Raw genomic sequence first — 12929 nt, 5'->3', positions numbered from 1 at the left:
GGGCATAAAGTATAATCGTACTTGCCACACGATATACCTTACTATAAAACATACTGGAATCATGATATCATGAGTCATAGGCAAGATCTTGGGAATCTTGGGTGTATGTTAAGCAGCAAACTTGTAATTACCAAAGAAAAAACGAAAATATCTTGACAAAAATTAACTTCACGGCCTCCTTTGTGAGTCTTCACGGCCACCCCTAGGGGTTCGCGGACTCCCGATTGGGAAGCCCTGGCTTAGAGGTAGTACCATCGCCGATCAGAGTAGCTATCGCTTCAGTTCGGTATCAGACGGCGAACATTCCGCGCAGGTTTGCGAGCACGCGCGCGATCGTAAGTTATCTGAAGCTGGTTAAAATTTCGCGACGCATGTCTCGGTGGGTTTTGCGTGATTTGTGGTGAGAAATCATTAGGGGCATTTCTTCGTTCATCAAGGATAGAAATCATTAACCAATAAAGTGTGGTGCAGTTGCGAAATTAGCAAGGAAGAAAATTTAAGTTTTGCAGTCGAAGTTGGGGAAGTGGTTAGTCTGCAGCAGAGCAATAATACAAGAAGAATTACAAGAAAATTGCACCGGTTTCCTAGCAGGAGTCGTTCATTGGCCGAATAGTGCAGCCACTTGTTGACCATGTGAAGTGCGTTTTTGTTTCGGTTCTGCAATTGCACGCGAAGGTTTATTATGGCAACGGCTCGGTAACAGGTTGCAGATGGATGTCCGCTAATTGCAGAATTTCTGATAGTGTATTACTGTTAAGTATATATGTTTCATGTGCTGTTAGTGTAGCGAAAAAGTGTGGTCAAGTTATTTCTTGGCAGAAAATTGCAAATTTAAAAAAAAATCTTTAAATTGAGAAATGTAGTGCTCCGAGAATAAATAAGAAGAATTCCAAAAATAGTGTGCCACATATGATCGAAAAGGCCCACAGCCGAAGGCACATGAGAAGGTGAAGAAAGTGAATTTGCATAAAAAGTAAATTGAATCAAATTTGGCGCTTGTAATACCGGTTCCACGAAGCAAGAAAAAAAACAACGCAAATTCCAACAAGGGTAAAGAGTGAGTGGAAGAGTCCGCAAACCAAGCCTTGGGAGAAGAAGAAGGCTTCGGCTTCTTGAGGTGATCCATCGCCACCGTTGTTGTTGTTGGCATCGTCGAGAAGGAACCGTCGCACGATGGGACCGTTTCAGGAAAAAGACGATCAAAACATTTAGGGAATTTTAGATGGCTTTTAAGGTGAAACAGTATGGAATCAACTTCGAAGATTGCACTAAAACTTCAAAGGCACAAATCTCGCGAAGAAAGCATCCCATAACAGTGCACTTTTTATTTTGGCTTTGTGCACTAGCAGAAAGCTTAAAATAAGAAGATCAGGAACGTTTTCCAACTATTTCTCCAGTTTTGTGCCTTCGAAAACGTGAGTAAGGGGAGAAGTCGGCCATTGTGCCGGCCATCTTTGGATTCCGAGATGTTTCACCTTAAGTGCATCGATGTCTTCATAGAATATGCTCAGAAGGTTCTTCTACATCGTTGTATCAGTGTATGTTGAGTTTAGGCCACAGAGTAAGTGTCTTCAAAAATTTTTGCTGGAAATACCAATTCTTCGTTTTCTATGAGAAATTATAGTAATTTGGAAACGGTACTCAAATCGCTGAATATCAAAACAGTGTGTTATTCAACATTGTTGGTATTTATAAAATAAGTCGACTCTGCACAGCTCGACATATTCTGTGATTCGATGATTTGTTTAGTCCATTCAGCTTTCCATAAATCGTGCTCTCCATAAGTCGATGTTTTCATTATTGGACAAAACATTTGCAACCTTTTCAATTTTTCCTACAAAATGTTCAACTTTGGAAAACTAGATCTCTGTTATTTATGGACCGATTTGAATGAAATTCTCACATCAAACATAAATTGAATTCAACATATATTTTTGAGTGAGCTTGAAAGTAAAAGTAATTGGACTGAAATGAAATGTTTGACAAAAAATTCAAAACTAGTAGGCACCTGGAAATAGAAATGTCCCACACTAAAACTGCATTTCTTGTTTAACTCGTCAAAATTTACGTCAAAATTGGTTAGATATACCATGGAGCTTTTTAATCAACTTGTTTAGTTATGCCGATTATTCGAATTCGCCATATAAAAATCATTTCAATTAAGCCATAATTGCTTTTGAACTCGTGATAGGAAAAATCACACAAAAATATATGTTCAAATTCAAGTTTTGTCCAAAGAACTGTAGAAAATGTATTTTAATCGATCCATAAATAACATAGATCTAACACTCTAAAGCTGACTATTAAGTAAGGAAAACCGGAAGTAATGACTCGATTTTGTCAGCCCCGTTTTGCGGGAAACTTTTCACCCTCACCGATTCACAATGGAATTTTCTCCAGCCTTATTTAACCCAGTCGAAGATATCATAAATAAGCATTACATAGGGAAGAAAGAATTCTGCTAATTTGTTTACATTTAGAATAGAAGCTGAAAAGGGAATGACAAAATCGGGTCATCTATGTAGTTGTAAATTTTATTTTCAAAACTGTGTCTCTGTAACTCGATATCGCGATTACACTATGGGCTAGAAACAAAATTAGGCAGGATAAAATTAATTTCTCAGTAACGAAGCATTTCCGGCATTCGGTGTCTTTGGCAAAGTTTTTTGTAATATGTACTGAAATAAGAGGATAGTTCGTAAATCGTCCGCATAGATGGCGCCACAATATAACCTTTAACTGTGACGTCCTAGAGACTTGGCATGCTCTGCAAACTTGTTCGTTTTGATTAAATAATGAACTCTCTAGAAGACGTCAAAATTTCACTACCTACTATTTTTCAGTTATTGGCAAAATTAGAACAACTTAGTAATAAAACGGTTAATAAATCTTCGAGGTGTTTAGTGGAATACATATAAGTACATGAAAACCCGAATTAAGTACTATACCATTTAATTCCACTAGCGTCTGTATCTTTTGACAGATACGCGTATTTCGACCTCAACAGTAAGGCCGTCTTTAGTGTCGTGTACTAGATCGACTCTAGACGAGAAGTCGAGTCTAGTACACGACACTGAAGACGGCCTTACAGTTGAGGTCGAAATACGCGTATCTGTCAAAAGATTCAAACTCTAGTGGAATTAAATGGTAGGGTACTAAATTTTCAGGAAACATAGAGCAATATTAGATGCAACGGTTGTAAATGGTTGTAAATCATCAAAAACCTTATAAAACATCAAAAAATATATCAAACTCGGTGAAAAACAACGTTCTTTCCACTAATTTGGTCTTATTTTGTCAATAACTAGAAAACACTAGGCTGTGGAACTTTGACGTCTTCGAGAGATCTGTTTATTTTATCAAAATGAACAACTTCGTTGAACATTCCAATTCTCTAGAACATCACAGTGGAAGTTAGATGGTGGTGCCACCTATGCGGACGATTTACAAATTATCCATTTATGTCAGTGGATGGTCTTCGTTGTTACAAAAAAAAACTTTGCCGAAGACACCAAATGTCGGAAATGCTTCGTTACCGAGTTATTAATTTTGTCCTGTCAGATTGCGCCCCTGGCCCATAGTGGATTGGTCGATGTCACTTCCCGAGCAGAAGAAAATAACTACTGAATACCAAATTGAGGTATTCCATACAAGATAATTTCCAATACTTACAACCTGAATGAATTATGAATGAGCCCTGCAGGTGGCGAAGTCGTTTTCCGCATCACCGCCCGCTGGAGGTGCCAAGTAGTTGTTGAAACTAGGTTGCACTACATTGTGGAATATTCTTGTAATTTTTACTAGATAGAAGAAAGGTGTCTTCAGCAAAATTGTTACCTAGTTCAAGGACTACCCCTTGAAAAGCCATTTTTTTTTAAATTCAACCACTAGGTGGCGCTAGTGCGCATACTAACTATGCACAAACTATACAGATATATGCTTGCATCTCAAGATCCTGATCATTTAGAAGGACAACTTTTCCTAAAAGTTTGTCCAGGTTGAAAATTGCTTTCAATTGAACATTTTGGAATCCAAGATGGTGGCCTAGCAACAAGATGGCGACTTCCCAGTGAACCACGTATCGTATAAGAATGTGCATCCAAAAGCACATATTCGTACGTCAAAAATCAGAATGGCACAAGATGCCAAATTAAGCGTTATCAATGTCAACACAACTTGTATATATATCCCCACTACGATTCATAAACGACAATCTGTGTTGACAACAAAACAATCGCGTTAAGTTGTAGAAACTGACAGATCATACATCAATCCAGGAAGCATCATATGCAATCGTAATAAATTAGCAAAAAATGCTACCCAAACTTGGTATCGGCCAACGATGCGCCTTAAAGAACAACAAAGCAAGTGTCGCTGTACATGGAACATGCATTAATATTGGCAAATAATCACGTGTCTGTTATGTAACACTTGTTGGTGCAGTGGTCGATTCCTAATTCAGAGATCCCACGTTCGAGGCTTGCTGTAAACTTATTTTTTTATTTTCATCCAATTTTTGTGGCATCGTATTTCTGATCGCAGAAAGTCTGAAAAAGTCGTGCCAAGTACGCATATAGCCTCCACTTTGGTAGGTATATAGCCTTTTCATGCATTCTATACGATTGAATCGGTTCGTATAGAATGATGTTTAACATAATTTATAACAACAAAAATGTTAACTGGGTTCAGATTCATGGAATTCATTGTATTTCAAGTTCCTAATCATTCAGAAGCATGATTTCTTTGACAAGTTTGTTCAGGTTGAAAATTGCTTTCAATTGAACATTTTGAAAAATAATATTGTGGCCTAGAAAACAAGATGGCGAATTTTGGTCCAGGAAAATCGTTGGAAATCTACAGTATCTGACATATAAAATGCATCAAAGCCATTTTTCCATACAAAATGGTCAGTTTCAGAAAGTTATATCTCCGCCGTATCTCAACCGGTTCTTTTCATTTTTTCTAAGACGAACTACAAATTACCTCAATTTTTGATAACTATTGAAAAAGTTGTGTGAAAACTATTAGTTTAAAAGTTATAGATAGGTTTAATTTTGACATAAAAAATGCGAAAAGACGAAAAGTGATGTATCAGACAAACTATGCGTCGTATCGTTTTGGTGTCTTCAGCGCATTTGATCCTTACTACTCAATGAACAAATGCGCTGAAGACACCAATATGCTACGACGGGTTGTTTTTGTGCTACACTCTATGTCTTGGTGCATTTTTTATGTCAAAATTCAACCTACCTAGAACTTTCGAATAAATGGCTTTCACACAACTTTTACAATAGTTTTTGAAAATTAAGGAAATTTGTAGTTCGTCATAGAAAAAATGAAAAGAATCGGTTGAGAAACGGCACAGATATAGCAATCTGATGTTGACCATTTTGTATGGGAAAACGGCTTTGGTGCATTTTATATGCCCGATACTGTATCCATAAAGGGTAATTTCAGAACGGGCTTGTTAAGTAAGTGTTGGAAATTAATGTTCGTAAACCCAGAAGGAGATCCATCTTTAATTATTAAGTAGCTCAAGGGATACCTTTATACAAGTCCTGAGATTTCTCAACTTGGTGGCGTGAGTGTTCATAAAACTTTTGTTTTGAGGATATTTCTGAATTGAGGGCATGAAAATCATCACTTAGAGAGATGACGTCTTCGGCAAAGTTGTTCAGTAAAGTAAGGATTATCATTGTTCGAGTCAGATGATTAATAATTTTATCACTAGGCGACAACAGTTAGCATGAAATTTATTTTACAAAACATCTGTCTAAAATAATAATAGCTTATAATCAACTGAACAACTCTCAAGGTGTATATTTTTGATGGGTGAATGATTCGCGAAACAATTCCAGGTTTAAGAAATATTATTAAATGCAGACATGATCGGGGAATAATTTATTTTAGATAGAAGGATTAAAAATAAACGTTATCAATCATGTTTTATGTGGCCATGTACGACACTTAAAACAGTTTTAAACTTAAAAAACTCATGTTTATTGAGCATGAGCATGAGCATGATTGACTGCCCGCAGATGCTACTCCGTTACTGTACTTAGAGCTGTACTTACACAGGGAACCAACAAACACTACTCGGGATCAGTAGCATCCTCAATGTGTAAGTGTTGGTGCTCTCATTATTATAACAAACAATTCGAGTGTACGAAGGTACGGTGCTGCCATCTAGGAAAAGTTTGCTCGATGCGTGAAGCGTCGAAAATTTTACCCGGCAAGGTATAGGAAGTGAAATTTTAAATGCTCATATGAAATTAACTACAATAGTTATTTAAAATCTTTTCAATATATGTTGATATACTTTTGATGGGCTACATTATAGGCATATAATTTTGAGTTTTATATTTTTTTCTCAATATGCTGCTGATTCTATAGTTGATCAATAGTCTAACCCCGTACACTTAACAGAATTTAATTAAAAAGTGTTTTGAATTTTTTAGAAGCATTTGAAAATTGACTTCCTATGCTTTGCCATGTAAAATAATCGGAGCTTCACGCATAGGGTCAACTGTGGTAATTACCTTCGTAGACGCGAATAGCGGCACCGGCTGTGCTCCAATGCAAGTCAATTTGAAGATGAGAGGGAAATGTTGACGTGTTACTTGCTTTATAGAAGCCGAGGAGTCCTCTGCACTTCCACAAGTAGACACTGAGAGTTTGGATATGGGAAAGGTTTGGGTAAAGGATTCGTTTTGGTAAACGATAAATAGGGTAGGTGTACCAGTTATGGCCATAGTGGTTCCCTATTTCGCGATGCGTGATAATTTGAATGTCTCAACATTTTTAAAAGTTTTTTTTGTGTTTTAGCAGTAACATTAACGATATATCTTGATGTTAAAACATTCAAAAAGGTTAAATATGTGAAAGTTATCCGAATTTCGCATATGGCCAAATAGGGAACCACTATGTCCATAAGTGGTGCACTTTCCCTATATAATTTGAAATGAATGCGCTTAACCAGCTTCGCGATGTTATTCGATAAAAGCATCGAACGCCGAACAAGTGTTCGTCGCTCGCCCCACAGGAGCAAGCGACAAGATCAAAGGATCAAACACTACCAACGCAATCCGCGATACTATTCTACCGTGGTACGCGAACGATGCGCGATATGTTTGATCCTGCCCTCATCGCCGGCCCCCGCAGGAGCAAGCGTCAAAGTCGAAGGATCAAACATTACTAACGAATCGATCACTTTTTCACTACCGTACTACCGACGCGCGACATGTTTGATCCTGGCTAGAGGGTCTTGTCCCGGAAATCCCGGGACAAAAATCCCGGGATCTAGAAAATCCCGAATCCCGGGATATTTTCGAAAATCCTGGGATTTCCCGAAATTGCATGTTGAACTAGAAAATACTGTTGTATTATTTCTTAATAATGGTACAAAACAAGCTGTTTGCTATTATGGTGACTGTTGATGCAAGAATGTATTTTAGTTAATGTATTTATCTTACTCAATAAGTGTTTTTATTTCATTTTCAACTAGAGCGGTTTTTTCTGCAGTTTTTTTCCGTTTGTCAAAAACACTTTGGTTGTTGAATTCTTCATCATAATAAAATTTTATCAATGCCATTTTATCCTCTCGTAATCGTTTTTGTTTTCCCGCTGTACCTTACACATTTCCTGGACTAACATGCCTGTGTTTGTCATGCCAATAATTCTAAAGCATGAAGATTCCATATGACACAAGAATGTAATGAGTCTATGCGAGTAGATTTTAAAAGATTTGGTAAAATTTGAGAATGATTGGTATCACCTACACCTATACTTATACCTCATGCATCATGTTAGAGTTTCGTTTCAAATTAATTTTAATTGATGCTCATTGACTTCAACTGCAGATAGGTGAAATATTGATAACTGAAATCTAAGATAGCATTTTTTTTGTCCATTAAAATTCAACTTAACCTTCAAACACAGGCTCGGTTATTATGAAACTGCTCTATAAAACTATTCATTGCTTCAATACCCGCTTCGGCCGTTCTATAATCGTTTTGGAAGCATTTGATTTTTGTCCCGGGATCCCTTTTTCATTTTGAATAGATAAAAGCCATTATACTTACAGTTAAAAAACTACACAACATAAAAATCATGTTGATAGTGAAATGTTTTGTATTGATGAGTTTTGCGTCGAAAAATTCTAACAAAATAGTTTGTGCTGGATGTATCGCTGCATTACTTATCATTTCAAAACAATTTCACTGACTGTAGCTTTCCCATAAGAACCGTTGGTAAATCTCTTCGGCAGCTCCAAATCAGTCGCATCTCTGGCGAAATTGTTTGTTCAGTCCCGGAAATCTCGTCAGCGGGAGCTGGCTGAGGATAGAATCAAAATGAATGTTTTCATTGGTGTGTTTTGATGAAAAAAATTCTTTGTATTTGGCGTTTGAAATTTGATTGCCAAGTCCAATTTTGCCGAAGCGATAAGTCTCCCTTTTTGGATATTTAGCGAAGAAAAAAAACTGTTTTTGAGTTTATGTTACCTAAATGCTACAATTTCTCCTTGAAAACTAAGTCAAAGCATATTTTGGTATCTTCCGTAAAGCTGTTTGAAATTGAATATTCTACAACCTTTCTGAAGACACCAATACTGAAAGTTTTTTTTTTATTTCAATATTTCGTTCAAATTTACGTTGTGGCTCAAACTCAAAACAATTTGGTACAAAATTGTAGACGAACCTTCAGAACTTGTACTCTAAAGACACCAATGCGCTAAAAAGAAATTCAAGTTCCCTTAAAAGTTTTGATCGTCTTTTACTGAAACGGCCCCATTGTGCGTTGTCATTGTCAATTTATTCGAACGTGAGAGCAGAGCTACGATCTACCATCGAAAGGATTCATCAGCAGCGAGCAGAAAAATTCCACCATGACTTCGGATACGGAATGCACCCCGCACGTTCAAATGCCACCGTAAGTACCCATTTATGTTTCAAACTCTTAGCTTGACAGTATCGAAATGGTGATAAAATGTATATCACTGGAAACTCTGTGAAAGAAAAGCAATTGCACCTATGAAGGAAAATGAGAGCTTCGAACAAACACTGTGTACGGTTTATTAGAGACTTATACGACTTGCGACGGTTGCGGGTGGCCAAACTCACGTACATGATTTACAGGCTCCTCGTTCGTTCGTATGGGATTGGAAACCCGTCAACTGAATGGGTGTAATTATTGGTTTCTAAATTACTCTACTTTCGACAGTCGACAGTTACTGTTAGTGTCAGCAGGTGAGGTGTGTGCTGTAAACGACCCAACAACGTGGCTGAGCGGACCCTGCTGGTAGCCGTAGCCGATGTTGCTCGCCGGTGATAAGTGAAATGTACGAGGTGCTACTAATGAGGTAGGTAGATGCTTGCTTGCGTGTATGTGTAATCTTCTAGGTTCAATGGTAATTTGGTGTTGAATCATTCATGAGCTTACATATATTCTTTCGAACGAACGAAAATTTCAGTACATTGGGAATAATACAGATCGTTCGAGTCGTGATCGGATCGTTTGGAATGACGTCCTCAGAACTTCGAATAGGTATTGTGAGAGGTTTGTCGTTGGGATCTCCATAATAAAATTTGTTTTTTTTTTATACTTTCAACTTATTCAATGGGTCAGCCAATTATTTCAAGCCACCATTACCATTTACTATTTCATAAATTACCACTATGACAAAATTTCTATAAAAACTCGATTCATAATCTAGACAAAATTGGATAGATACACTATTGTTAATGCCAAACGAATACTATATCGTGGTATTAAATTAAAATACCAACATACCATAATAGGAAAAATGCGGGAATAAGAGGCAAAATATCAAAATCAATACTATTGACGTTGTATGAATAACTCTTGCGAAATAACAGAATAATGCTTTGAAATACCTGTACTAAGTGCACAATGAAAAATGTAAAAGGTTTTTGAAAACTCAATAAGGTATTGAATAGGTATTGAATCACAAAGGAAAAGCAAACCATTCAGACAAAATTGATCACACATGTTTTGGTAAAATAAAAAACTCTTGTTAATCAATTTAAAGAAGTCTGAAAATGTGTCAACATTTTTACAATCTGAATATTAAGCTAGCCAGTTGCAAACATAAACTTTACAAATCTACTTGGCCTGGAGGCAATTTCCTCAGAAATAAGAATGTTTTTCTAGAATAAATTATGTTATGTACAGTGATTGAAATGCTAACATAACATTTGTAAAACTTAAAAGTTATGTGTTAGATTTGACACCAGTGGATTCTTCAGTAAGTATTAACTACTTCAATAGTTCTGGACACACCTTCAAAAAACACTTTTTGGCAAACACTAACTGCTTCAAACAATTATATTGTTTAAAATCATCAAACACAGGAAAAGATTAGATGCATATGATCCTAACTAAATATTTAGCATAATTTAAGGGAAATGCAAGTTGGTTTCAAATTGATCTAATTCACCTCAGTAATTAATTTGCCCCAAATTACAGTAGGACTCTTGTGTTCAGTATCATAAAGGCGTTACTGTAGTGATCGATTTTTCTTCATCGATCTTCACTTTAGCTAATAACTTGGCCAGGTGACTTTTGTTTTTGATTTACTAGAAAGTACTCATCGTCCTTTGCAATGTGGCATTTAAAAATTTAACGAAAATAAATTAAATTTAGAATATTGATCTAAAGAGACAGTGAACGAAGTGAAATCGATCATTGCAGATGCGCCTGTATGATACTAAACACAAGAATTTTACTTGGTCTACTCAAAATTTAATGCATAACTGAATATTAGGACACAACTTAGTTATAATTTAATGAATTTTTTTATATTTTCATTCGTTGTTCGCTGACCTATTATTGTGTCCTACAGTGTTCCCAGGTTTTGAACTGAAAGTCATCCTCTACGACTTTTGCCCCGAATTACTTTATTCCCGGAATTCCTATAGGATCATTCGTAAGGTATGATCTGGTATGTTTAGCAAGCTGCAAGAGAGTTATTGGACAGAACACTCCAGTATATGTATAATTTTTAAAACTTCTAATCGAATACTAGGAGATACAAGTGAAGAATGAAAAACACATTCCTTAAGAGATACTTTTTCAAATGTTAAAGTGAAAAAGTCATCAAAAGGTGTCATGGTGAAGCTTAAGTATTGACAGATCAAAATTTATCCAATGTTCAAAAGGAATAGCGACGAATCCTTTGGGTAAAAGAAGACTATTTTTTGCAAAAATTAAGATGAATAAGATTAAGAAGAAATGATTTTTAAGGTAATTTTAACTCCTATCAATTCCTATTATTTTTTATACAGTAATATGATTGTGAATAATTTACACTCGATTGCAATTTCAAATAAGGTTTCTCTCAGATGACTCAAATCAATTGATCATTGTTATGATAGGGAAGAGGGAATGATTCATCAAATATCATTTGCAATTTAATTTGTGTGTAAAATATGTCAGCAAGGCAGGCTTTTGCAGTTCTGAAACTAGCACAAAAAATGTGCCAGAACCTATTAACTCTACTTACACCGACCGAAGTGAAATCTTAAATAGGGCCGCCCAACTTTTGAAGCGAGGAGTGAATCTCAGTTATATTGTAACCTAAAACTTGTTAGCGTTCAATCATCTCAGCTAATTTCAACATTTTGTTAAAATCAATTGTCAGTTGCCGTGAAAAATGCTGATCAAATTTTTCATGTTGGAAACCAAACCTAATATTGCAGCTGATAACTCAAGTTTTCTAAGAGAATCTCTGGAATGGTTTCTCAGGTTCATATTGAGGTGAAGCGGCGTGTAACTCAAAGAATCATTAAAATCATCATTGATGTAAAAGTAGTAGTAGTAGTAGTGTCGGCTTTCCATGTACATTTTCATAACAAACAAACAAAAAATTAAACATTTGTGTTAAGCATATTTTCATGTAAACTCATGGGAAAATTTATTTATTTATTCTTCGTCTTCAGTTAACACTGTACAGACTGCTACTTAAAAACTAGTAAAATTAAGTAGATTGACGAGTATTGGAAATCAAAATTTACTCTTCAATCGTTCTTAACAAAAAAAACATTATGATTTAATGAAGGAAAACGCCAGGTAGCTGGTGACATATTTTTTTTTACCAATTGTTATATACTTGTTTTCGGAACATTTGCTGGATATTATTTTTAAAATTTTAATGATTTTTGTGAACAATTCCCATTAAATGCTATGATTTTACAGTTAGTAACTCTGACATCACTGCGCTCAACGTTCACGATGATTGTGCACACACACTGAGGCAAAAATACTTAGGTTTTCTGTAAATCATGACTTATGAACCAACTAAATTATGGTTTCATTGAACGCTTACCCATTTCAAAAAATGGGATCATGAGCTTCATAAGAGAGAGCTATGAATTATATAAGAATCATTACTTGAAATAATGTTCATAGCAATCACTAGAAGAACTACTCCGGTTTAGATGTTGGGTACAAGTTAATCAAAAGGAGATCACATGTTTTTGAACATGTCAATTTTTGAGCACGCCTGAAATAAAAAGCAAATATTATTAACGATTGATATTTGTAATTAAGCAATTACCATTGCGTTTATTTTCAATTTTTATTAATTTACTCATGAAATTTAGTAATGGAAATCTTCACCAAAATCAAAAGTTAAACTTAAAAATTTCAACAACAATCATTGTGGCGCCAAATCCTTAAGAATCTATTAAGTTTTTTTTTTGCCTCAGACGCGTCCCAATGCATCGCACTGTGGAGCTTGTCATGATATTGGGTGGCCCAAGTTCATAAACTCTTGGTATGATTTCATGCTTCGCAGAGATGGTTCCTGTAATTTGAAACAATCGCAAACAAATAGCGTATGAGTTTCAAATTTCTATGCTTCGCCCAACCTTGCTGAGCTAAAAATTACTCCAACGAAAAAACATGTTAAA

General features: G+C 35.8%; 1 protein-coding gene across 5 annotated transcripts in view; it reads left to right on the top strand.

The window, feature by feature from the left end:
- The first annotated feature begins 279 nt into the window (after positions 1–279).
- Positions 280–12929, top strand: part of LOC5564541 (protein NDRG3) — a 162987-nt gene continuing 150337 nt past the window's right edge. Inside the window, exons 1-2 of one of the 5 annotated variants that reach the window (XM_021846952.1) lie at positions 280–947; positions 8831–8928. In XM_021846952.1, the coding sequence (XP_021702644.1) occupies positions 8885–8928 (44 nt within the window). In that variant the 5' untranslated portion in view covers positions 280–947; positions 8831–8884. Of the gene's footprint in view, positions 1118–8830; positions 8929–12929 lie in introns of all 5 variants that reach the window. The other 4 variants (XM_021846951.1, XM_021846950.1, XM_021846949.1 and 1 more) reach the window with 4 other exon arrangements.

This window comes from Aedes aegypti, chromosome 2 (assembly GCF_002204515.2).
Source record: "Aedes aegypti strain LVP_AGWG chromosome 2, AaegL5.0 Primary Assembly, whole genome shotgun sequence".
Lineage (NCBI taxonomy): Eukaryota > Metazoa > Arthropoda > Insecta > Diptera > Culicidae > Aedes > Aedes aegypti.
This window is presented reverse-complemented; position numbering and strand designations above follow the sequence as displayed.